The following is a 26,864-nucleotide window of genomic DNA, read 5'->3' on the forward strand; positions in this document are numbered from 1 at the left end:
ACCCTTCCTGTACAGTGCATCCGTGACTTCAGTACAGTTTATTGTTTAGATGCACACCTAGGTACTTGTAAGAGTCCACTCTCTCAATGTCCATTCCCTGGATGTGCATTGGTGGGATGACAGCAGATACCTTTGGCGAAAATCCACCACCATCTCCTTTGTACCAGTGGAACCACCTCCTGGATCAGGTGGTTTTACTGGTACCAGTCCAGAAAGTTCTGATGTAATTCAGTTAAATTCAATTCAATTTTATTTTTATAGCGCTAAATCACAACAAAGTTATCTCAAGGCACTATACAAAGTAAGGTTTAAGACCTTACACAACTAAACCTAACAGATCCCACATACAGCAAGCCTTTAATTTGACAGCAACAGTGGAGAGAAAAAAATTCCTCTTTAACGAGGAAGAAACCTTCAGCAGAATATGGGCGGGCCATCTACCTTGACCGGTTAGGGTGAGGAGATAGAGAGACAGAAAAGCACAGCAACAACAACAACAAGCAACAACAGAGCACAGGCAGGATGGCTGAACCAGGGACTGAATACAGGCAGGATGGTTGGTTCTGCAGCTGCCAATCACAGACACAAAGTCTGGAGTGGAGGAGAGAGAGAGAGAGGGAGAACGGTGGAGAAGCAAAACTACTGGAGAGAAAGTGACAAGGTTAGTTGAACATAGAACAATGATGGGAGGTTAGTGAACAGAAGAGGTAGAAGGAAACAGAGGAGCTCAGTGTATAAATTAAGTCCCCCAGCAGTCTATGTCTATTGCAGCTTAACTAAGATGGTTCCTGTGACTAACAATCATTGCCAGTTACCTGAATCATCTCTAACTATAAGCTTTATCAAAAAGGGAAGGTTTTAAGCCTGATCTCAAAGGTGGAGAGTGTGTCACCTTCTTGACCCTGAAACAGGGAGCTGGTTCCACATGAGAGGTGCTTGGTAGCTAAAGGCTCTGTCCTCCAGTTCTACATTTAAAGGAGGGAGGACCGGAGGTGGGTCGAAACAGGAACACGGATCACCAGTCCAACATGAGTCCATGGCAACAGGAGCACAGAGTCCAAAACCACCACGCATGGTGGGCGAATGCAAGCAAAGTCCCAAACACAGTACAACAACCAAGAAGGCCCCAACAGGGCCCCCTCTCATGGGGCGTGGTAACAGGGAGAGATTCGGCAGACAGGTTGTCCAGGACGGAAAGCGGAGTCCGGGAGGGCGGGGCCGAGGCCCAGCTTCCTCCAGACGGTGTGATGCTCCAGGGACCCAAGGGTCAAGGTGGGCGATGACAGCAGAAACCGTTGCTATCGCCGCGGCAGGAGAGGGCGTCCCTCAGGTGAGCGGCCGTGACGCAGGCGGAGTCAAGGGCGGACGTGGGGAAGCCGGAACCAGAGACCGGGGCAGACGTGGGACCAGAACCAGAGATGAAGACTGACGTGGAACCTGGGCCAGAGACGAAGGCAGATGTGACGCTGGAGCCAGAACCAGAGACGAGGACTGACGAGACGCTGGAGCCAGAACCAGAGACGAGACTGACGAGACGCCGGAGCCAGAAACCAGAGACGAGGACTGACCAGACGCCAGGAACCAGAACCAGAGACGTGGACAGACGTGGAGCCGTAGCCAGAAAGGAAAGCCGGGACCAGGGACGGCCCCAGACGTGGCACCTGGGCACCGAGGCAAAAAACGATCGACGCCGGACCACCAGGAGCTGAGGCGAGCGTGATCGATGTCGAACCATCAGGAGCTGAGGCAAACATGATCGACGCCGGACCACCAGGAGCTGAGGCGAGCGTGATCGACGCTGGACCACCAGGAGCTGAGGCGAGCGTGATCAACGCCGGACCACCAGGAGCCGAGGCGAGCGTGATCGACGTCGGACCACCAGGAGCTGAGGCAAACGTGGTAAGTACCATACCACCAGGAAGCCGAGGAAAACGTGGCCAGTACCATACCACAAGGAGCCGATGCAGACGTGGCCGGACCACCAGGAGCCAATGCGGACGTGGCTGGACCAACAGGAGCAGATGCAGATGTGACCAGACCACCAGGAGCCGATGCAGACTTGGCTGGTGCCGGACCACCAGGAGCCGATGCAGGAACCTCCGGCACCTCCAGGGACGGCTAACAATGACAGGAACGGCGTCCTCAGGGTAGATAAAGACCAGACTGACCTCTCCAGGACCAGCGGTGGGCAACACGACCGCTTTGTCAGATTCGACGGGGGACAGGGACGGACACTTTCTGGAGGTTGGAGCCTGAGCGTGTCATGACTGAACTGGAGCCTATGCGTGACATGACTGAACTGGAGCCTGAGCGTGACATGACTGAACTGAGGCCTGAGCGTGACATGACTGAACTGGGGCCCTGCGCGCAACATGACTGAACTGGGGCCTGAGCGTGACATTATAACTGCACTAAGGTCATGGCAGGGACTGATGCAGACTGAGGTGCAGAAGTGACGCGGGCTGAGGCGCAGGAACTGATGCGGGCTGAGGCGCAGGAACTGATGCAGGCTGAGGCGCAGGAACTGAAGCGGCTGCTGACTGCAGCTCCAAGAGTTCCAGGGCCTCGCGCATTGCAAGTTCTCTCAGGATGAGAGCGTCCGCTTCCTGGAAAAGGTACTCCTTGGTGCTCTGGTCAGATGTTAAATTGTCTGTGTTCATAAAGTGTGCGAAGAGGAACAAAACCAGAGGAGTACAGTGGAGGCGCATCCGCTGGTGGACACTGTCTGGAATGCCTGCGATAGATGGGGGATAGTCAGCTGAACCAGAGAGATCCTCTGTCGGAGAAGAGGGCCATTTGGTTGCAGCGACCAAGGTATCTGGGCCCTGGACCTTGGAACCGTGCCCCCGCTGACGTTGGGAGGTTCAAGGGCTGGCGGGCATGAGCTGGAGCCGACGAAGCAGTGACAGGAACGTGAACTTGAGCCGACAGAACGGCGGCAGGAGCAGCTGCGTAGACGTGGGCAGACGATGCACGCAGGGTGCGTGCCAAATTTCTCTGCATAACTGGAGTCTTTCAAAGAATGCCAGCACTCCGGGGTACTCACGCCACCAGTATTCATCCTCCAATATCTTGATGGCCAGTTTTACTATGCAGAGCCGGACCTTAAGACTGAGCGCCTACGCATATTTCTTAGCCAGCCTTCCAATGACCAGAAAACCTGACAATAAGAATGAGCTTTATCAATAAGTGCTTTGTAGGTGAGTAGAAAAATTTGAAATTCTATCCTACATTTTACAGCAGCCAGTGCAGAGAAGCTAATGTAGGAGAAATGTGATCTCTCTTTCTAAGTCCTGTCAGAACTCTGGCTGCAGCCATTTTGAAAAAGCTGTAGGCCTTTTTAAGGAGCTGTTAGGACATCCTATGAGTAAGGAGTTACAGTAGTCCAAGCCTGGAGGTAACAAATGCATGGATCAGTTTCTCTGCATCGCTCTGACGAGAGGATGTTTCTAATCTTAGCTATATTTTTAAGATGAAAGTAGGCGGTTCTGGAGATTTGTTTAATATACAATGTAAAAGAGAGATCCTAGTCAAAAATAACACCAAGGTTCTTTACAGTAGAATCTGAAGCTAATATTATCCAAAAGTAACTATCTGATTTAACAGTGTCTCTCTGTGATTTTTAAAGCCAATAATAAGAACCTCGGTTTTATCTGAATTTATTTGATAGAAGTTTTGGAACATCCAGGATTTGATGTCTTTTAAATAACTTTGATATTTGACTAGTTGATCTGTTTCTTTAAAGGTCCATGCACACGCTTTTTTCATGCTACACAATGCTAAAGAATTGGACCTTGATGTCTCAGTAAGGTGTTTGTAACTCTTCATGCCAAAAAGCTCTGTAGATCGCCCACACGGCCCATCTGAAATGTGTGTTAAGCTCTCGTCCACAACACTCTGTTTTAGCGGTTGTGTCGCAAGCGAAGTTGATCACTACACCCCTTTGAGGAAGCGCATAGCCGTAATCCGCCGCGGGGGGATCAAAGTCACGGTCACTGAATCCATTGTAACAGCGAAACTGGATACCTCGTACTCATAGTGGAGTTCAACCATACGTTTGATCCAAAATCTGACTCTGAAGTCGAATGGGAGGCTGTTGAAGTGGCCACACTTTTGATTAGCGCTAGGTACGTCTAATTGGCAATTTCAAATTTAATTTAATTTATTAGATTGAATATATACGACTTGATTAGCTGCTAACGAGTAATAATAATGGGTTGACAATTAAGAGCTTGATAGTAATAAAAAGCAATATTCAGTAACACAACTAAGCTTATACGGTTATTTCTGCACATTAACTGCAGAAGGAGGTGACATAAAACACAAAAAATAAGCAAATCACAGAAGAATCAGCACATTCGAGAGACTTAACCTGTCAGACTGGAGATCAATAAGTTGGAGCTCCTCTAGTGTGGTTCAGGGCCTTCTGAATCACAGATTGTCTGTGCTGATCGTCCCACTCTCCATTCCTCTCTAAAATATCTAAACTTAACTTACCTGTAGAAGACCCCAATGGCAGTGAGCTCAGATCAACTTCTGTCATTCAATGAAACGAAATAATATAATACAATTGAGGCTTTAAGACAATACAAGATTTTGATCTAAACAGGTGCAAAAATGTGCAACACAAGTCATTTTTAAAAGGTGTGATTTGTGGCTTTCAGCTATGCTAGGCAACTGTAAGAACTGTGCCTTGTGATTGGGTATCATTAGCCAATAGGATTCTGGTATGAACACATTGAGGTTTCCCAGTGTACTTGTAATGTATAGTGTCATGGGTTGTGTGTAATTTATTAGCCCGATCTGTACATGTAAGAATACAAGTACAGCACTAATTAAACTTATAAATACAAAACAGACACCAATTTCATTCATTATTTCTTTTTTAAATTTTTTTTAAGAAGTTTAATGTTTTACGTTACCAGGTTTTGACCTTGTTTAAAACCAACTGGGAGGATAAATTTATGATCCCTGAATTATTAAACAAGCCTAATCAGCCAAATAAGAAAGACTTCAAATCTGCAGATTTCTTCTGCAATACAGAGAAGTACTTCATTATTGTGTATGATTCATTGTTATGTATTTGTGTTTGTTCTATTTAAGTTATGCCAAAGCCTATGATCCTGACAACTGGTTTATCATTGATGAAGAGACCGCTGAGATTAAACTTAACAAAGTGCCAGACAGAGAGTCACCATTCTTGGTGAATGGTACTTACATCGCAAAAGTTCTGGCAATAACAAAAGGTATGTAACCTACTTTACTGTATAGATTTTACTTCATATATATATATATATATATATATATATATATATATATATATATATATATATATATATATATATATATAATCTAAAATGTTTAGCTATGTTTTTCAGTTCACTATCTTAACAGTTAGTAATTTTGAATGTCATATGTATGTATATATATATGTATATATATGTATGTGTATATATATGTGTGTGTATATGTATATGTGTGTGTGTGTGTGTATATATATATATATATATATATATATATATATATATATATATATATATATATATATATATATATATATATATATATATATATATAGCTCGCTGGATAGCTCAATCGGTAAAAGTCACAGGACTTGCATGCGGGGGGTTCCCGGTTCGAATCCCTGTTAGGGCGAATAGGCATCCAGTGTGGGTCCTTGGGCAAGACCCTTCAAGCTACCGCCTACCTCATATCATGAGAGACAATGAACCATATGAGATACCGGCTCAGACGTCGCCCGGTCTAACAAGGTCTGCGTCAGGTGTTGGGGAACCAGAGCACCTTGGCGAGAAGTGGGCTACTGGAACAAGAAAGAAATGGCTGAGATGCGAGAACAAGGCTCTGTTGGAATGCTACTACTCAAGTAACCCTAGTCAGAGGGGTTACATGCAAAGAATGTGCGGTGAATGGGAACGGAGAAACCCACATTCAAGGCTGACGGCGAAGCAACTAGTAGCTCAGTGTTCCAACATCCACAAACGGCAACTGCTATCACAACTTGAGATTGACGAGATACAACACAAATGCTACGGCAAGGGGAGCCAGGACGCCAGGTCAGAGGGGAGGTTTTCACCATCTCCCCAACCGGAAATTGGGTACGAAGCCCCAATAAGCACAGATACGCTGAGCGAGGCAGCGACTGACCTGAAAGATAAGATCATGGCGAGATTGAACAGGCAACCCCGAAACCCACTACAACGGCTAAGTGAAGTACCATCAGAAAGTCTCATGGAAGATGTGAATGCAGCATTAGAGAGCGATCCCTACCACAACAATCACAGAAACCAATGAGCTGATATACACTTCAGCATCAGTGGATCCTAGAGGTGCTTGGCTATAAGAGCAACCATGGCAGCCATGAGAAACAATACCCACCATGGAAACGAAGGTTGGAGGCAAAAATCAAGGCAGCTCGGAGGGAAGTGAGCCAAATGACAGAGGCCCAGAGAGGTGCAATGAAAAGACCGATGCCCAAGAGGTACAGCCAGATGACCATACCTGAAGCCACTCGAAACTGCCAAGCAAAGGCTACAAGCCTTGGCCAGCCGCCTAAAGAGATACACCAGAGATAACGAAGCCAGACGAATAAACCGGCTGTTCGCAACACAACCTGCGAAAGTGTACTCTCAATGGCAGGGTAATAACAACAGAGCAGACCATTACCATTCTGTCAGTCTGTATCTGGAAGTCCACAGGATCTTGGCTCGCTCGTTCTCTACCACCTTGGGAGGTGTTTCCCATTTTGACCTTGGGGTTTCCAGTCCATACTCTGCGCAGATGTTCCTGTATACTATGCCAGCCACTTGGTTATGGCGTTCCATGTATGCTTTCCCTGCCAGCATCTTACACCCTGCAGTTATGTGCTGGACTGTCTCAGGGGCCTCTTTGCACAGTCTACACCTTGGGTCTTGTCTGGTGTGTGGTAGATCTGGGCCTCTATGGCTCTGGTGCTCAGGGCCTGCTCCTGTGCGGCCAGGATGAGTGCCTCTGTGCTGTCCTTCAGCCCAGCCCTTTCAAGCCATTGGTAGGATTTGTTGAGATCAGCCACTTCAGTTATGTTCCAGTGGTACATCCCGTGTAAGGGCTTGTCCTCCCATGATGGTCCCTCTTCCAGCATCTCATCCTCTGTTCTCCACTGCCTCAGACATTCACTCAGCACGTCATCTGTCGGAGCCTTATCCTTGATGTACTTATGGATCTTGGATGTTTCATCCTGGATAGTGGCTCTTACGCTCACTAGTCCTCGGCCTCCTTCCTTGCAGCTAGCGTACAGTCTCAGGGTGCTGGATTTGGGGTGGATCCCTCCATGCATGGTGAGGAGCTTTCGTGTCTTAACATGTGTGGTCTGTATCTCTTCCTTTGGCCACCTTATTATTCCTGCAGGGTATCTGATCACTGGCAGGGCGTAGCTGTTTATTGCCCGGGATTTGTTCTTGCCATTGAGCTGGCTTCTTAGGACTTGCCTTACTCGTTGGCGGTATTTGGCTGTTGCCGCATTCCTTGTTGCCTGTTCAAGGTTGCCGTTTGCCTGTGGTATTCCAAGGTACTTGTAATTGTCCTCAATGTCTGCTATTGTTCCTTCTGGGAGTGAGACCCCTTCTGTGTGGATTACCTTGCCTTTCTTTGTCACCATCCTCCCACATTTCTCGAGCCCGAATGACATCCCGATGTCTGAGCTGTAGATCCTGGTGTCTTGGATCAGCGAGTCGATGTCTCGCTCATTCTTAGCGTACAGCTTGATGTCATCCATGTAGAGGAGGTGACTTATGGTGGCCCCGTTCCGGAGTCGGTATCCATAGCCAGTCTTGTTTATTATTTGGCTGAGGGGGTTCAGACCTATGCAGAACAGCAGTGGGGACAGTGCATCTCCTTGGTATATGCCACATTTGATGGATACTTGGGCGAGTGGCTTTCCATTGGCTTCAAGGGTGGTTCTCCACAACCTCATCGAGTTTGCAATGAAGGCCCTTAGAGTTCTGTTGATGTTGTACAGCTCCAAGCATTCAGTGATCCTTGTGTGTGGCATTGAGTCATAGGCTTTCTTGTAGTCGATCCAGGCTGTGCACAGGTTGGTGTGTCGCACTCTGCAGTCTTGGGCGACTGTTCTGTCTACCAGGAGTTGGTGTTTGGCTCCTCTGGTATCCTTACCAATGCCCTTCTGTGCTTCGCTCATGTATTGACTCATGTGCCCACTTATCTTAGCTGCGATGATGCCTGACATGAGCTTCCATGTTGTGGAGAGACAGGTTATTGGCCGGTAGTTGGATGGGACTGTACCCTTTGAGGATCCTTCATTATCAGGATCGTTCGCCCTTCGGTTAGCCATTCAGGGTGAGTCCCATCCCTTAGCAGCTGGTTCATTTGTGCTGCCAGGCGCTCATGGATTGCAGTGAGCTTCTTTAGCCAGTAGGCGTGGATCATGTCAGGGCGAGACTCTTTGTTGGATGTCTGCCACTGTGATAGTCACTGGATTCTGTTCAGGGACGTTGCTGTGGTCTTCCCTCAGATTCACCAGCCACTGTGCATCACTGTTGTCTGATGCCTCCCTTTCCCATATACCCTTCCAGTACTGTTCAGTTTCCAGCCTTGGTGGGTCTGCTCTGCTGTTATACCCTGCCATTGAGAGTACACTTTCGCAGGTTGTGTTGCGAACAGCCGGTTTATTCGTCTGGCTTCGTTATCTCTGGTGTATCTCTTTAGGCGGCTGGCCAAGGCTTGTAGCCTTTGCTTGGCAGTTTCGAGTGCTTCAGGTATGGTCATCTGGCTGTACCTCTTGGGCATCGGTCTTTTCATTGCACCTCTCTGGGCCTCTGTCATTTGGCTCACTTCCCTCCGAGCTGCCTTGATTTTGCCTCCAACCTTCGTTTCCATGGTGGGTATTGTTTCTCATGGCTGCCATGGTTGCTCTTATAGCCAAGCACCTCTAGGATCACTGATGCTGAAGCGTATATCAGCTCATTGGTTTCTGTGATTGTTGTGGTAGGGATCGCTCTCAATGCTGCATTCACATCTTCCATGAGACTTTCTGATGGTACTTCACTTAGCCGTTGTAGTGGGGTTCGGGGTTGCCTGTTCAATCTCGCCATGATCTTATCTTTCAGGTCAGTCGCTGCCTCGCTCAGCGTGTCTGTGCTTATTGGGGCTTCGTAACCAATTTCCGGTTGGGGAGATGGTGAAGCCTCCCCTCTGACCTGGCGTCCTGGCTCCCCCTTGCCATAGCATTTGTGTTGTACCTCATCTATCTCAAGTTGTGATAGCAGTTGCCGTTTGTGGATGTTGGAACACTGAGCTACTAGTTGCTTTGCCGTCAGCCTTGAATGTGGGTTTCTCCGTTCCCATTCGCCGCACATTCTTTGCATGTAACCCCTCTGACTAGGGTTACTTGAGTAGTAGCATTCCAACAGAGCCCTGTTCTCGCATCTCAGCCATTTCTTTCTTGTTCCAGTAGCCCACTTGTCGCCAAGGTGCTCTGGTTCCCCAACACCTGATGCAGACCTTGTTAGACCAGGCGACGTCTGAGCCGGTATCTCATGTGGTTCATTGTCTCTCATGATATGAGGTAGGCGGTAGCTTGAAGGGTCTTGCCCAAGAACCCACACTGGATGCTTATTCGCCCTAACGGGGATTTGAACCGGGAACCCCCGCATGCAAGTCCTGTGATTGAGCTATCCAGCGAGCTATGTATTTATGTATGTATGTATGTATATATATATATATGTGTGTGTGTGTGTGTATATATATATGTGTGTGTGTGTGTATATATATGTATGTATATATATATGTATATATATATGTGTGTGTGTGTGTGTGTTATATATATATATATATATATATATATATATATATATACTATATATATATATATATATATATATATATATATATATATAGTGTGTGTGTGTGTGTGTGTGTGTGTGTTATGTTTATATTATGTATTATGTACATATATATTATGTATTATGTTTTAGTATTAGTATTAGTATTAGTATTATGTTTTAACACATTACTAAATAATGGGTGAGTGTTAACTCAATGAGTATGTTTACAGACAACAAGGATTCAGTCTTTCTCAAGCAAACTTATTAGTTAACTGGTATGTCAACGTATGTTTTATTTCCATAAATGAGCCAAGGGCATTACACAGGAAACATATATCCAAAGTATGTTTTGCTGCCATGTTAATACAATATTATTACTGCAGCTGTCTGCAGAGACTTTTTATGAATTACGGGATAAATTGAGAGCCTGATTCTTTGTATTTTTATCTTTGTGAGCTCACTCATTGACACAATGTATTTTCTAGCTCCTAACCATAATAACTAATGCATCATACTTATAGTTCTGAATAATCATATGCTATTGTATACATTGATTTCAAGTAACCTGGTCCATGTAAACTTCTTTGATTATCCAAAAAATGGTGTCTCTAAATAACTTTGTTACTTTAACGCATGTGAGCTCAGCTAATACTTGTGTGAAGCTGTAAAATCATGTCACCCTCAAGTAGACTAAGTGGATCTTATGCTGATGTGGCCTTGCATGCAGCTTTGACTGACTAAACCAATGTCATCCTCAGATATGCCATCAAAGACAGCCACAGGAACAATTGCCATTCAAGTAACTGACTCCAATGACCACTGTCCAACGCTTACCACTACTCACAGCAGCTTATGTTCTAATGAAAAAATAGTTTATATCACAGGCTTTGATGAAGATGTTAGTCCTAATGCTGCTCCATCACATTCAAAATAATACCTGAAGGTACTCGAGGCACCTGGGAAGTAGAAGGCATCAATGGTAAGAAACATGCAATATATTTTTACTTTGGGAAGAGGCTGTTTGTGTAGCTGATAAAGACAGTATGCATACATTAAACATTATTCAGATATCCTTAAAATTGAAAGAAATTCTTAAGGAGGTAGGAATTGTTCACTCCTTCATCAGCCTTACACCAGCCTCTCTAGGATTTACTGTATGTTATTAGTGTAATGATACTGCAGTGTGTTTAACTTTTTTATAATCTTTCTAATTTCTAGAAACAAGTGCCGCTCTTCATTCTCAGGAGGCATTATGGCCAGGATTATATGAGCTGCAAGTAAAAGTGTTTGACGCTCAGGGTCTCTCTTGCGAGGCCAATGACATTTTTAGAGTGGATGTTTGCACCTGTGTCAAAACAGAGCACTGCAATGTACGGGCAGCCAAACTAGGAACAACTTCATCTGAGCTCTCTGCTCCAGCCATTGGTCTGCTGCTAGTAGTAGGATGCATAATATTGTGTAAGTTAAATAAAACAATGTTGAGAAACACTATTATGCACCATATAATATTTTAAAGAAAGAAGAAAGCCTTTATTTGTCATTATCAGATACAATGTAACAATGAAATTGGTCTTCTGCATTTAACAAATCACCTGGGACCTACCACTCCTCAAACCAACGCTCTACCACTGAGCCATCAAGCCACCTATTCTCTGCATTTAACCCATTCCCTAGGGGAGCAGTGGGCTGCCACATGACATGACTGTCACGTGACATGTGAACGAACGCAAGATTTATATGAACCAATCCTAAAAGAACTATAGTACTTGCTACTCACCACAGAGCCTGAGCTGTGAACGAACGAAAAATGACGAACTAAACCACCCAGCCCGAGCTGCCTTTTAAGTAACAGCTGGTAGTGAACAAGTGAATGTAAAACTTATTTTGACGATTAGTGAGACTTTTAAAGCAAAAAGTAACAATATACCAAAAAACAAAAATTTAAAAAATATACTAAAATATTTACCTGGTGTACAAACATGTTGATATAAAGTTCAAAAGTATTGATTTACTGAACAAACACACTTTACATTATATACACAATAAAACTACACACATCTACAAGAATCAAAGTTCACTAATTAATTATGATTCCATAAAGAAATAATGTATGTTGTCTGTCAGGTGAGAAATAAATAAATGTCAGAAATCAGACATCGTTCATTTCCTTGTTTATCAGTCCACACAGCACCGTAGCTAAGCCACAGCTGTCACGTGACAAAAGAACGCATGTTCTGTAAGGATCTGTAGGGACAAATCAGGAACAAACTGGAGTGCCTGCTGCTCGCTACAGAGCCTGCGCGATAGGCTGTTACGTGACAGAAGAACAACTCATTGAGTAAGGATGCTCAGTTGAGTAAGTCCTGAACTAATCATTTCTATTTCCTGTCCTGCTGACTGATCTTAAGCAGCTGCTGCCATGTGGCAAGAGAAGATACTGCATGGAACTGAACAAATCATTCACTGAGAGGACTCGTTCCTTCCGAGTCATATTATTAGATTAGTTTATATTGAACGAATCGTTCACAAACGACACATCACTATGAAGGACACGCCTTGAAGTCAGAGACAGGGATCAAACCGATATAAATAAATTGGTTGGCAAATATAGAATAAACATTAAACAGACAACACATTATATAAACAGAACAGGAAGAGGGATGCAAATAAGTGTATAAAAATTGTTCAGTAATTATTATCCAGTTTGTTCTGAAATGACAACAAATACATATAAATACATCATATTATATTCTACAGATTAGATTAAAGATATGTTATACAGATATACAGTCAAGCCCAGAATTGTTCATAACCCTGGCATATTCCTGTTTCCTTTATTCATCCAGCAAGATTTTTTTCGACCAGAATTAATTTTTTTCAAAATATATAAAGGCGATGTACAAGAGGCATTATTGTGGAAAAAAATCATACTCATCTTTTATTTAGGAGGCCCCTCGAACCTGAACCTGAGCTTTGGAGACATGCAAATACAAAAGCATTTGTAATAGCCAATAAAAGCTTTTCTATTGATTATTGAGAAGTAATGAATATTGTGGAAACTGACACTATAATTTCAAATGTAAATAAAAGGTGAATAAAGTTCAATTAAAATTTGAAAACGTAACCAAACTATAAATTAGATAAAAGGTTTTTCAAATTCAAATATAAATTCGATTATTTTTTGGTTTCAGATTTTGTTATTGAGTTTTTACTTTTTTTAAGGAATTGTGTTTTAATATAAATTAATATAAATTACGAATGACAACCATGTTTTAGTTCAGATTGCTCACACCAAATATGTTTTAAATTGACATAACATTGCTTTAAATGTTTTCCTTTTTTTTTAACAGTCATTCCTTTTCTACTGCTGTTCTGTCAATGTGGAGGAGCAGACAACATCTTTCCTGATCAATTTAATGACTTACCATTTGAAGCCAAAGAACATCTCATGTCTTATCACACTGAAGGCAAAGGTGAAGACAAGGTGGGCTAATCTTTCGTTTTGTTACCTCACTTTTTCATTCAGCTTACACAGATTCAGTCAAATACTAAATAATTATTGTATAGAGTCATTGAAAATGTCCTTGTAGAAATCAAGTGCCTATTTAAAGCAACAAAAGTCAAAGTACATTATCTTTACAAAATATCTTCATTGTTGCTTTTAACCATAGGCTACAATTATATCTAAAATACATAGGGATTATACTGTACACGATTATTCGTCTTATTTGTCATTTTTAAGTTGTATTTTTGAGGATTACTTTCGTTTTGTTATTGAACAAATACATTGTTATCGACCTTTTGTGCAACACATTAAGAGGAATAGGGCTATGACATTCTTCTTTTTCATCCCTAAGGCCTTTACTGGCTAGCCACACAGTGTAATACTTTGATGCATGGGCAATATGGGTAGGGTTGAACCCAAACGCGCCATCCACAGACTGAACTTGTTTGATTGAGTCTCTAATTATCAATAGCAGGCAGTAGCGTAGTCAGACAGGTAATAGTCAAAAACAGGTAATCCTAACTCCAGTGAAAGCACAGACAGGGGCAAAGCAAAGGCAAGCTCAAGAACAGGCACAAATCAACCGACTGGACTTACTAGATGAAGTGCTAGACTGCTGATTGCCAAGGTGACGAGTGCAAACAATTTGGCAACAGACAAGGTGAGTACCAGGACCAAATACAGCTTTGGCAACACGATACAGGTACTGTAGTAAAGCAGAACAAGAGCAAACAGGAACTGGATACCAAAATAAAACTGGAAAGGATGCAGAATGGAATTAAGAGGACCAGATATGTTGCAGGGTGCAAATAGGGATATAGGGAGTTGATCTTCTTAGGCCTCACCCTGCCTCAATAGTTGAAATGCATGTCACCTAATATGTATTAATCCAATAAGCATTCAATTTTTTAGAGCTTGGAGTAAGAAATAAAATGCATACAAATGAATAAATGCTCAAAATACCCACTTGCCTTTGAATTGTGCAGTGTAGATGGCCCAACCAGATTCTTTATAGCATTCTGCTTTGTAAGTCAAATTAATAATATATTTATATTTTAAAAATATATATATAAATATATTCATTTATTTGTTCATTTATTTTTGTTTAGGTTCTGCCACTCCAAAGTGTGCCTGTTATGTTGGGCATGCAAAGCAAAGCTGATTCAGCAGATGCACAGAATTTTAGCAACATTTCATCAAGAATCACAGAAGCACTTCAGATAAACACCTGCTATAATAACAGTTTACCAAAATATCAGGAAAACGGACATAATTTGTTGGAAGTTGACAATGCTTATGAATTTTCAAGGGAAGTAGTCAACCATAGCCATGGAACTGCTACATTTGGCAGACAAAGATCTGGCATCCAAAACACAACAGCTATGTATGATATAGCCCTACCTGATACATTCCTTGGTGATTATTATTCACAGGTATGTCAGTTTAACATAATAAACAAATATTGTATGTTAATTAAATATAGAATTTTATGTCTAGACTGGATACATGTCTTTGTGCTTCTTGTTTTAGAAAACAGCATGTGCTGTGCCAGTGAAGGATTCGATTTTGGAATTTGATTTCGAAGGACAGGACTCATCTGCTGGATCAGTGGGCTGCTGCAGTCTCCTAGATTCTGACAACGATCTGCAGTTCCTCAATGACCTGGGACTAAAATTTAAAACTCTGACTGAAATTTGCGCCCCTCCTCTCCCAAAAGCATTACAGACAAGCAGTGTTGCCAATACCACTGACATTGTTGAACCAATTGTAAGGTCCAAATCTGAGCAAATTGTTGAAACTAGTAATACCAGTGTACAGAAAGGGGGAATTATGTCATCTAAAAGTTCCAAATTGTCTGTCAGTACTGTAACCAATACCTCACCATCCATAACACTTCCTCATTCTAAGACTGCTAACCATCACTCCGATTCTTGCCATCATCAGAGTCTTATGCTACAGCAGCCAGTTTACTACACCACTAACACCGTGCCACAGCCATTGCACTATATTGTTCAACCACAAATACCAAACGCAATTATTCTAGCAGAAGGGACTCATAAAGCAAATATTCCTGGTTTGTATGTAGTCAGTGAATCCCAGACTCGTTCCGGTCTTGTAATCAATGGACCTCAAGTCTCGCCTTCTGGTATAAATACTCAGGGCACTGACAGCCCCAAAATCCCAATGCAGCCTTCTAGCCCCACAAGTCTATTAAGTCCTACCCTGGTCTTACCTGGTAGTCAAGGTTTATTCAAGGGCTCATTTCCTATGGATGGTTGGAACATCATAGGAACAAACCCTGATGGTAATTATATAGTAATTAAAAAGAAAAACTTTTTAGTTGAGGCAGAGAATGTGGACCCGGGTTCATCTCAGGGCACTTTGCCCAGGGGTGCTACCTCAGTGAAAGAGGCTGTTCCCCCTCAGGGGGTTTTATGTCCAGCAGCCCAGGAAACTGTGTATAACAATGCTGAAAGGGACAGAGGGAGTGGGAGGCAACAACAAATTAGGGATGGGCACGCAGGGCATACAGGTTCAGGGTTAGCATCGGTTTTCAAATCTAATGTTGAGCATCTGAATTTCGGAATTGAACACATGCTAGCAGGAATTTAACAGCTGCAATGTGTACATTAGTTTTTAGGGGGGTCAATGTAAACCATTTTCAGGGAATTCCATCTTTACAACATACAAGTGATGTTCCAATAACATGTAAGTCAAGCTCCTAAAAGCAAAAAAGGCCCATACTGTAATAAATACTACTAAAGCTAATGAAAATACTCAATTTATCAGCCTTTAAAAGAAAAAGCTTTGATGAGAAAAGCAAAGCTGATGCAGTTCATTGTCTAATGGTAAGGGAAACAGAAAAAGATTTTGTGCAAATAGATATTGTAGTCATCTTCAAATCAAAACAAGAGATACCATTAGATAAAGTTAATAAGGTTGTCCATTTTGTATATGACAATGACACTATGCAAGCATCACAAAGGTCTTAGACATAGTGGTTGAGAAACCAGGCAACAGAATAGATAAAATTCTGTCTGATTAAATTAGTAAAACCCCTCATTGAAAAAAAAATTCAGATGTGAAAAATCTAATGATCCACATGAGAGAGCTAAAGAAAAGCAGGAAAGTTGTTTGTTTTTTTTCTAAAGATTTTTCTAATGAGGTTAAAGCTATAGTTACTTGAATGTCCTTCTCAGATTTCCTATCTGGATCAGACTTTATTTGTAAAATTAACACCTAAACAATAAAAATAAAATCTTTTCTTAAGGAGGGGAAGACAATCAAGACTATCTCAATACTTCATCAAACACAAAAGAGGTGTAGACAAAGAGGTAGCAATAACTTTAAATTAACTAAGAAGAAAATGGTTCATAACTGTAGGCAATACTCAACCAAACTCGTTGAAGATTTCTCTACAGATTTAGAAAAATTAAAAATGACTCAAATTAAACTAAAATCCAATGTGGAAAGCCTAAGTAGCATTGACTTTCTTTCTACTGAGGAGTAGCAGGGACTAATTGAAAGCTCCCACTCGGAGCAGGAAGAAAGCAGCACACTAATCCCTTAAATATTAAAAGTACTTGGGCCTGGTTACTTAAAGCTTGTAGCTGGACAAACTAACAATGTGGGAGAAGTGACCAAAGTGCACAACCCACAAAAGACATACAAAATATAAGTGATTTAATTAAGAAAACAAATTATGGAATACAAACAAGGTAGACTTAGGAACACAATCTAGGAAGTATAAGGCTACACAAACCATCTTAAATTCAATTGCTTAGCAGGGCAAATCTCAAACACAAATGCTGAACACAAAATCACTGCTATGCAGGAAAAAAAAACTACTAATAAAAAACAACAACATGAAAATACAAACCCAGGTTTGTATATTCTATATGAACAAACCTGGCACACAAGCTTGGAAAAGACAATGTAATAGTATAATGAATGTGTAACTATGACAATGAACCAACAGAGAGTAAAAGAACACTAAGACTTTAAATAGAAGACAATACCAGTGGAACTAACACTGATTAGACACCACGATACAGATGAAAATACATTTTCAGAAAAAAAAACTATACTCCAACTCTAGACATAACTGCTATGTAGACACTGCATTTACATTCAACTCGTATCACTTATCTCATTTAACTGTCGGATTCTATCTGTAATTCACTGTTTGTCTGGGTTTTTTTTGGCATCTGAGGTAGAAGAGGCCCAGCTGTGGAGTGTTGCTTAATTTTAGGTATGTTTGTGTTAGAGGCATCCCTTCATACTAAAATTTTTGAATGTATTCATTTATGCCGGCATGTGGGTACATTTTTTTAAGTAGATGAGTGGTTTATACAGTTGTTGGGGGATATAAAGGCTTACTAAAAAACAAATCATCAATGCTTTTAGTATACTATTGTACTTGTTGCATATTATCCTTTAACTTGTCAAGTCAAAATTCATTTTGATGCCTATTATATGTTGTGTTGTTTGTTGTTTACTAAAGTTTACTGTTATACTAAAGCTCAATTTTATCAGGTATAGTTCCAATTGTCCTCACCATATTTGGACTAATAGGAGTATACTTAACAATTTTTAGGGCTATACTTATACATAGATATTTTTTTTTGCTATACTAATTGAAATAAACACTAACAAACTATGTATTTAAATAAATAACCTGCTGTTAGTTTAAAAGTAATGCTACTAATTCACTTAGTTACAGCTTGTTGCGCAGATAGTTTTTTGATTATAAGCACATGAAAATTTAATTTAAAGCTTGCTTGTTTATTTTAGATTTTAAAAATATATATTATTAGCACACTTGCATACTCTGCTTTTATAAGGGCTGCTTGTATTGAGCCAAATCGGGGCCATAAGTCTTGACTAAGTAAAACATCATTTTTACAAATATCGTAATTCACACACTATAGAGCGCACCTGAGTTTAAGCTAGATTTTAATTAAAAAACTTTTTTTTTCATATATTGGCCACACCAGTTTTTAAGTTTTTTTTGCTGTAACTTTTAATTACGTAAATACTGCAAAGTTTGTTTATGGTACAGCGCCTGTAACATGGCTGGTTAAAAAAAAAAAAAGTACAGCAGTATACCACAAAAGTAATTGACCAATATCTACTGCTGCCTTCTGCGCATAAAACCACTAAAGTCATCGTCTTTAGTATGAAAATAAACACACTTACTATCTTTCTTTCGCTGTTTCTTTGACATTTATCTTGTTAGTGGATGGAGCCCTCCTCCACAGAGTCGTCTGTGCCCTGATGGACTGGCCTTTTTTGTGGCGACTTCTTTAAAGGAGTCATATCATGCTTTTCATTCTAAAAAATATTAGACTTTAATGTCTCAGTAAGGTCTCTGTAAATTTTCATCCCATAAAACCCTGTAGATCGTCCACACTGCCCCTGTCAATGTGTGGTTTTCACTCTCCATCAGCAAACGCTGTGTTTTCTGGGCGTGTCGCAAGCGAAGCTGCTCACCACACCTCTGTGCGGAAGCGCATGCCTTTTTTGTTGTTGTTTTTTTTTTTAAATTGGCTCCATGGATACGAGCCACCGCACGGTTAGGATACAATAGGTGGCAGTAGTGCGACATTGAGAATGCAATCCACCGCAATCCTCCACAGAAGAAGAAGACCCACTACAGGACTACACGACATTAGTCAGCTGGTTCGTAGCGTAGTAGAACCATACGTCTACGATCCAAATCTGACCCTGAAGCTGAAGAGGAGGCTGTTGAAGTCGCCACATTTCGGCTGATGCAAGATGTGTCTCATTGGTAATGTCGCATTTACTTCAATTTAATTGATTTATGTAATTTGCAAAGCGACTAGCGGTTGCTAATGCGAATGCTAAATGGCGTGTGCAGCCTCAATATTCACAACACGACTTACCTGGAAAACTCTCGTTAATAGAAAACACTACTTTAGCTTACATTATACAAATAAATAAGTTTGAGAGCATAGCTGAAATAATATAAATACATTTTACATTTACACATTTCACTGTTTTTGTCTTACTTGTGCTGCTGCTCTGACATAATTTTATTTAAAAATGTGCATTAATATTTAGAGCAATCACTGCATGACCTACCTGGGAACAAAAAGCATTGGTTCAAATTATATATTGACCTAACGTATTTTTACTGCTTTTAATTATGTTTTTTGTCATTCTTGATAAATCTGACAGTAATATGTCTCTGTATCTGAAGTTGTTACAGGTATCTTGTCTACAGAGGCTAGTGAGCTGGTGCTGAGGATTCCTGGGGTGAAGAATCTGAGTTGCCATCTCTTCATGCTTGGATTGTAGATGAAGGCAGTTTCCTGATGGATAAAACACTAAAACACTCATTGTATGATGGATGTAGACCACCTGTGGAATAACTCCTTTACCGTTTGAGTAAAAATGTGTTTTTTGTGAGTGCAACACTCATTAACAATTTTTTAAATTTTATTTATATATAATTTATATGCGTTTTATTTATGGCCGCTTCAACTTTATAACTTACCATATTAGAAAGAGAAAAACATGTAATTTCAATACTATGATTTCCTAAATAAAAGTGTTTTCCCTTCAGAAACAGAGTTCAGTGAAATACATAATAGTTAAAGCAAACTTTATTGTAAACCAAAAAAATACACCACTACTCCAAAGCTAGAACAAACTGTTACCTTCACACTCCAATGTGCAATGTATAGGTTACTGAGTTAATTAAGAAGTCTGGGGGTTTGAGGACGAAGGAGAAGCTTTTGCAGGGCCTTGCAGACGAAATGCATGAAAGTAGGGTAAACAGGGAGATGTGGTGATCCTTGTTCTCATCACTATTTGGAAGACTGAGCGGAAGCAGTCCTCTACCAGATGGAAGCTGTGGCTGTCCTCACCATCACCTCATCAAAACAAAAAGGTACTGCAATCAGAATTGTAGATTAGTAAAATGTTCATTATTATGTAGGTCAAAACCTTCTCTAATGTAAGAACACACAATACCAGACAAAAAATTAAACCAAACAAGAGGACAGGCCTGTCTGTGCTAAAACAACAGATAAACAGTTGTTACAATTCAAATATAAAATCTAAACAGTATATACCAATTAAAATCTTCTATTACCTATCTTACTGTTGGTACATACAAACTTACATACCTTCACTCCTGAGCTGGGCAGCAGATGTCTGTGTACCAACAGTCTGCAGTGATTTCTCTGTTTGACAGCCTCCTTGCATGTGGGCAACTGGGATTTGCCCTCCTACAGTATAGAAAAGACTGTTACATTTACTGTAAATTATATTGGTCCTACAAATATAATGGCTATGGTACAAGCTATCGGTAACTGACCAGATAAGCAGCAGGTATTGTAGAGATGTGACTAATTAGCAACTAAGCTTGAAACACAACACAGTAATCATTCCAACTAATCATGTTAGAATTTGATAGAACAATGACATAACCCCAAATCACAAGTTGATTTAGGCTGTGATACAGGACGGGGTAATAACAAACACAACCGCGTTCATCTGCAGGTTCTTTTTGTAGCGATGACCAGCTGTAGCTCTAAAGTGCAAAGGCCTAAAGACATGCTAACGGCTAACGCAACACACAAAACAGGAGCGGCAGCACGTCAACAGGACAAAAGCTCGATCCACCGTTTCCTGCCTGTCGCCGATCGAAGGCCCATCACACACACACACAGGTGCCAACTCAGAGTAGCACATTTGAAAGGGACAAAGGCTCGGTTGACTCACTGTAGCCGTTAGCATAGCTAGCGATTAGCTTGTCTCACATGTGGGTTACTGCATTTTAAACAGACCCAACTAACATATTTAGATATCACAAGTATCAAGCACAAACTTACTACAGCGAGCTAGATCCACCGCTTCCTGTCTGTCGCCGCTAGAAGGGCGATAACGATCAGCTGTTCCCCGCAGGTGTATGAGATTACAGAAAAAGGACAGACGCTAGACCCACCGCTCCCTGCCTGTAGCCGCTCGATGCCGTTAGTCATTAGCTTTTCTCCACACAGGTGTGTGGCTGCAGGAGCCCACATGAGCACATTTGAAGGGGACAAAGGCTCGGTCGAATGGCTGTAGCCGTTAGCATAGCTAGCTAGTAACTTGACTCACACAGGTTACTACATTTTAAACGGACAAACTAACATTTTAAAACATTATAAATATCAAGCATGTACTTACTTCAGTGAGTGGATGACGGACTTTAGGAATAGGTCCTTTTTTTCCAACAGGAGCCGTGAAACAAATCCAGCATTGTACGCACCCTCGTTTGAAATGCACATATGTATAAATGCTGAGGCAGTGTTTCTGGCACCGGTCCGTTAAAAATAAAAGTGACCCACAAATCCTCACTTGTTGATCCCTTGGTAAAGTGAAGAGACTTTGGTGTTGGTTAGAACACCTAAGAACCGAACTATTTCTATGGGAGGACTTGGGCGCTGCCGTGCTGGTCTGTTCACGGTGAGTGAGAGGGGGGAAATGGCGGAAGTCCAGTTTTGGTTCGGGATCATTGTGGGGGTGGTGGTTCAGGATTTGCAAGGAGAACTTTCAACCAGTGTGACGACAACTGGGACACGGCCTCAGAGTAGGTCGTGGCTGTTTTCATTGGATGAGAAAATTTACGTTTTCAAAATGTGAAAAAAGCAGGAAATGCATTTCTACCGTGCTCAGTGTGTGTATATGTGACCCATAGAGTCATAGGGACGCTCCAAAATGTCTAAAAAGTGGATTTTGCATGATATGGGCCCTTTAAGGTGGCATTTGTTTTGGCTATTGTTGAGTGCAGCAACTCCTGCGTGCTTTCCGTGTAAGAATAAGTGAAACGTCTTTACATCACTTTTACATTCTCTTTTGTCTACACAACGCGCCATTTATTTAAGGCAAAAAGAAGAATCCACTCATTGACTCTGTCCATCCAACGCAAAACGTCAATCACATACAGGTGCTTCCTTGAAAAAAAGACCTGTACTGTATCACTGGAGAGTCTTAATGCTAACGCGTAACAATGACTAGGGGAGAATAAAACACACAAGCCATAACAGCTTTCAGTCGAATCTGCACATGCTAAACATCTCGGCCGTGTTTGGCAGCATGAACTTCGTAAACCGGTGTGTATATATATATATATATATATATATAATGAAATACCTGTGTTCAAACTAAATCAAACTTTGGCAAAGTGTATGAACATTTTCTTAATTCAAACATAAATATATAAATTATACAAGCAATTTTATTTTGAAAATTTTCTTTAACACTTCTCTTGTGCTTCAATTGATTTACATTCAGCTTTTGAGTTTCCAATTCTTGATTGCTCAATTTCATGTTTTTTGCATGTTTTTCGCGTTCAGATCTTGTTTGATAGTAACATGTGTTGTAAAACACTTAAAGTATATAATATCCTTTTTTAGTGTCAGCAACCACTTATATAGTTAGTTTAAATTTTCTGAATCATATTGATCCCATTCCCACAGCTCCTGAAGACAATGATTGTAATGATGTGTTTTTTTTCCTTCATAGTCCCACCTCCTAGCGCCGACACAAACAGGGCCAAAAAGTTTAAAAATGAACAAATACATTTGTAACTACAGAAAACCTGTGACAGTAAATAATGAAGATCTGAAACACAAAAACATTAAATGTGAATTTGAGAACATGCTGCAACGTAAGAGAACCAGTTCTCGCAACATCTGAAGGCAACATGATGTAAAACGATTTTGATAGGTTCTTCATATTAACCTTGACTCCTACACCACAATGGGGCAAAAGTCCAACACGAGATTTTTTTTACTTTTTCACATTTCAAAGTATTTCACCTTTTTAAAAGATTTTTGTTTCAAAATATGTGCGACTTTTTGTTTCAAGATTTATGACCCAGATTTAGCTACATAGGATTGCATTTACAACTGATTTCTTGCAATAGCAAAATGAAATAACAAGTCTTGTCTGATCTTTTTCCCAGCAAAATGATTTCATTTTTGAATTTATTGATGTCTTCTGGAATGTTGGGGTTATATATTTTACTTGTTGGTGTTATAAATTACACTAGGTAAATATAGCTGTATGAAACAAAGTCTGTGTCTTTCCTTAGTCACTCATCAGCCGCCTCTCAGTCGATTATCAGGTGCTTCCTTGTGCTGTTTGCAGGTGTGAAATACGCTGATCTGGCCACTCCCATTGTTATCACCAACGATGCAATTCCAGGGCACAACCAAAAGGCGGCACTTTGATCACAAAAACTTACTGACCAAAAGGTGGAGCTCTCAAGGAGCTTCTACATTATATGTCCTTCATGAGGGATGTGGTCTTCACACCTTCTCACAGCCCTTTGATCAACTGATGAGCCAGTTCTTTACAGGTGTGAAGTGAAGCCTATTGTAAATAGAGGATAAGGCCTGTAATTGTACTCAGACTGAAGGTTCCTGCACTTTTGGTAATGTTTCTACTTTAAGAAAAGTCTATGAGTTAAAATGAAAATTATTGAGCCATCACATTTAGCCGATTGTGGTGACATTTGGCAGTAAAAGGTGATAGAAATGACATAGAACTGAAAGAATATCAGCTAGCATAAGATAAATGTCCATTTATTACTGGATATGGTGGATGATGATGCTGATTTCCGGCTGTACAACCAGGCCCAATGTCTGTCCATTCTCGAGGCACTAATGTGCTTTGCCTTCATCTTGTCAACAGAAAATGGGGTGTGCAGATCTCTGTATTTTGTGTCACTTGAATTTGTGTGGTAAACAAAAGACAAGAGGCAAGGAGTCTCTAGCTGGGAGCTTCTGTGTCTTAAATACCAAGCTATTGGTCCTCTGAAGGTGACCTACTGTATGGACAGATAATAAATTCCTTCATACAGCATTATGTTAACAAAGCCTTATGGATCCATGAAGAATTTTCTTGTCTGGTTTTCATGGCTCAGGTGAAGCTGTGTGAATGTTGAGTCATGTCAACTTTTGAGGACAGTTACAAGTATGTCAACTTTTTCCTTCTTGGGGGAGGTTCATCACATCTACTAACTATTGTCTTTTGTTCACGTAACGAGCCAGTTCTTTGCAACTGTGAAGTGAAGCCAAACTGGAGGATAATGTGGAATGTCCCTTAGACTGAGGAAGTATTTGGTCTTTGTCAGTTGACATTCATTCCTGGCTGATTGAAAAAAAAAAATGCCGGTAAATTTAGTATGAAAGTATATATATATATATATATATATCCCACCAAACCACATGAGATACCGGCTCAGACGTCGCCCGGTCTAACAAGGTCTGCGTCAGGTGTTGGGGAACCAGAGCACCTTGGCGAGAAGTGGGCTACTGGAACAAGAAAGAAATGGCTGAGATGCGAGAACAGAGAACTGTTGGAATGCTACTACTCAAGTAACCCTAGTCAGAGGGGTTACATGCAAAGAATGTGCGGTGAATGGGAACGGAGAAACCCACATTCAAGGCTGACGGCAAAGCAACTAGTAGCTCAGTGTTCCAACATCCACAAACGGCAACTGCTATCACAACTTGAGATTGACGAGATACAACACAAATGCTACGGCAAGGGGGAGCCAGGACGCCAGGTCAGAGGGGAGGTTTCACCATCTCCCCAACCGGAAATTGGGTACGAAGCCCCAATAAGCACAGATACGCTGAGCGAGGCAGCAACTGACCTGAAAGATAAGATCATGGCGAGATTGAACAGGCAACCCCGAACCCCACTACAACGGCTAAGTGAAGTACCATCAGAAAATCTCATGGAAGATTTGAATGCAGCATTGAGAGCGATCCCTACCACAACAATCACGGAAACTAATGAGCTGGTATACGCTTCAGCATCAGTGATCCTAGAGGTGCTTGGCTATAAGAGCAACCATGGGAGCCATGAGAAACAATACCCACCATGGAAACGAAGGTTGGAGGCAAAAATCAAGGCAGCTCGGAGGGAAGTGAGCCAAATGACAGAGGCCCAGAGAGGTGCAATGAAAAGACCAATGCCTAAGAGGTACAGCCAGATGACCATACCTGAAGCACTCGAAACTGCCAAGCAAAGGCTACAAGCCTTGGCCAGCCGCCTAAAGAGATACACCAGAGATAACGAAGCCAGACGAATAAACCGGCTGTTCGCAACACAACCTGCGAAAGTGTACTCTCAATGGCAGGGTAATAACAACAGAGCAGACCCACCAAGGCGGGAAACTGAACAGTACTGGAAAGGCATATGGGAAAGGGAGGCATCACACAACAGTGATGCACAGTGGCTGGTGGATCTGAGGGAAGACCACAGCAACCTCCCTGAACAGAATCCAGTGACTATCACAGTGGCAGACATCCAACATAGAGTCTCAGGTATGAAAAACTGGACAGCACCTGGCCCTGACATGATCCACGCCTACTGGCTAAAGAAGCTCACTGCAACCCATGAGCGCCTGGCAGCACAAATGAACCAGCTGCTAAGGGATGGGACTCACCGAGCTTGGAAAGTGGATGAGACCACCCGCGGAGGGTGAGAATAGAGTGTGTGTATGTATATATATATATATATATATGTTATATGTTATTGAGAATAGAGTGTGTATATAAATATATATATATATATATATATATATATATATATATATATATATATATATATATATATATATATATATATATATATACACACACTCTATTCTCACCCTCCGCGGGTGGTCTCATCCACTTTCCAAGCTCGGGTCCTCTACCAGAGGCCAGGGAGCTTGAGGGTTCTGCGCAGTATCCTTGCTGTTCCTAGGACTGCACTTTTCTGGACTGAGATTTCGGATGTTTTTCCAGGGATCTGTCGTAGCCACTCCTCCAGTTTGGGGGTCACAGCCCCTAGTGCTCCGATCACCACAGGCACCACTGTGGCCTTCACCTTCCAAGCCTTCTCCAGTTCTTCTCTGAGCCCTTGGTATTTCTCTAGTTTCTCATGTTCCTTTTTCCTGATGTTGCCATCGCTGGGTATTGCCACATCCACCACTACGGCTTTTCTCTGCTCTTTATCCACCACCACAATGTCTGGTTGGTTCGCCATTACCATTCTGTCAGTCTGGATCTGGAAGTCCCACAGGATCTTGGCTCGCTCGTTCTCTACCACCTTGGGAGGTGTTTCCCACTTTGACCTTGGGGTTTCCAGTCCATACTCCGCGCAGATGTTCCTGTATACTATGCCAGCCACTTGGTTATGGCGTTCCATGTATGCTTTGCCTGCCAGCATCTTACACCCTGCAGTTATGTGCTGGACCGTCTCTGGGGCCTCTTTGCACAGTCTACACCTTGGGTCTTGTCTGGTGTGGTAGATCTGGGCCTCTATGGCTCTGGTGCTCAGGGCCTGCTCCTGTGCAGCCAGGATGAGTGCCTCTGTGCTGTCCTTCAGCCCAGCCCTTTCAAGCCATTGGTAGGATTTGTTGAGATCAGCCACTTCAGTTATGTTCCGGTGGTACATCCCGTGCAAGGGCTTGTCCTCCCATGATGGTCCCTCTTCCAGCATCTCAT

The 26,864-nt window shown here is 41.8% G+C and overlaps 1 protein-coding gene and 1 long non-coding RNA gene across 2 annotated transcripts; one reads left to right on the forward strand and one right to left on the reverse strand.

Annotated features, from left to right (window-relative positions):
• Positions 1–4,299: 4,299 nt before the first annotated feature.
• LOC114853014 (desmoglein-2.1-like) lies at positions 4,300–18,550 on the forward strand. The gene is made up of 6 exons (XM_029145815.3): positions 4,300–5,246; positions 10,598–10,818; positions 11,058–11,297; positions 13,190–13,323; positions 14,454–14,777; positions 14,875–18,550. The coding sequence occupies exons 4-6, from the start codon at positions 13,288–13,290 to the stop codon at positions 15,955–15,957; spliced, it is 1,443 nt and encodes a 480-aa protein (XP_029001648.1). The 5' UTR covers positions 4,300–5,246; positions 10,598–10,818; positions 11,058–11,297; positions 13,190–13,287; the 3' UTR covers positions 15,958–18,550.
• A 1,573-nt stretch (positions 18,551–20,123) lies between these two features.
• Positions 20,124–21,683, reverse strand: LOC129604038 (uncharacterized). The gene is made up of 3 exons (XR_008694577.1): positions 21,544–21,683; positions 20,499–20,600; positions 20,124–20,263 (listed from the first exon to the last, which is right to left on the reverse strand). It is a non-coding gene; the product is annotated as an uncharacterized LOC129604038 (long non-coding RNA).
• Between the last annotated feature and the right edge of the window lie 5,181 nt (positions 21,684–26,864).

This window comes from Betta splendens, chromosome 4, assembly GCF_900634795.4.
Source record: "Betta splendens chromosome 4, fBetSpl5.4, whole genome shotgun sequence".
In the NCBI taxonomy this organism is placed as follows: domain Eukaryota; kingdom Metazoa; phylum Chordata; class Actinopteri; order Anabantiformes; family Osphronemidae; genus Betta; species Betta splendens.

Bases quoted from the DNA above. Each gene is read 5' to 3' on its own strand.
- LOC114853014 (XM_029145815.3), top strand. From the start codon at position 13,288: ATGTCTTATCACACTGAAGGCAAAGGTGAAGACAAG. The intron at 13,324-14,453 runs GTGGGCTAATCT...ATTTTTGTTTAG, and splicing joins AAGGCAAAGGTGAAGACAAG to GTTCTGCCACTCCAAAGTGT. The intron at 14,778-14,874 runs GTATGTCAGTTT...TTCTTGTTTTAG, and splicing joins TTGGTGATTATTATTCACAG to AAAACAGCATGTGCTGTGCC.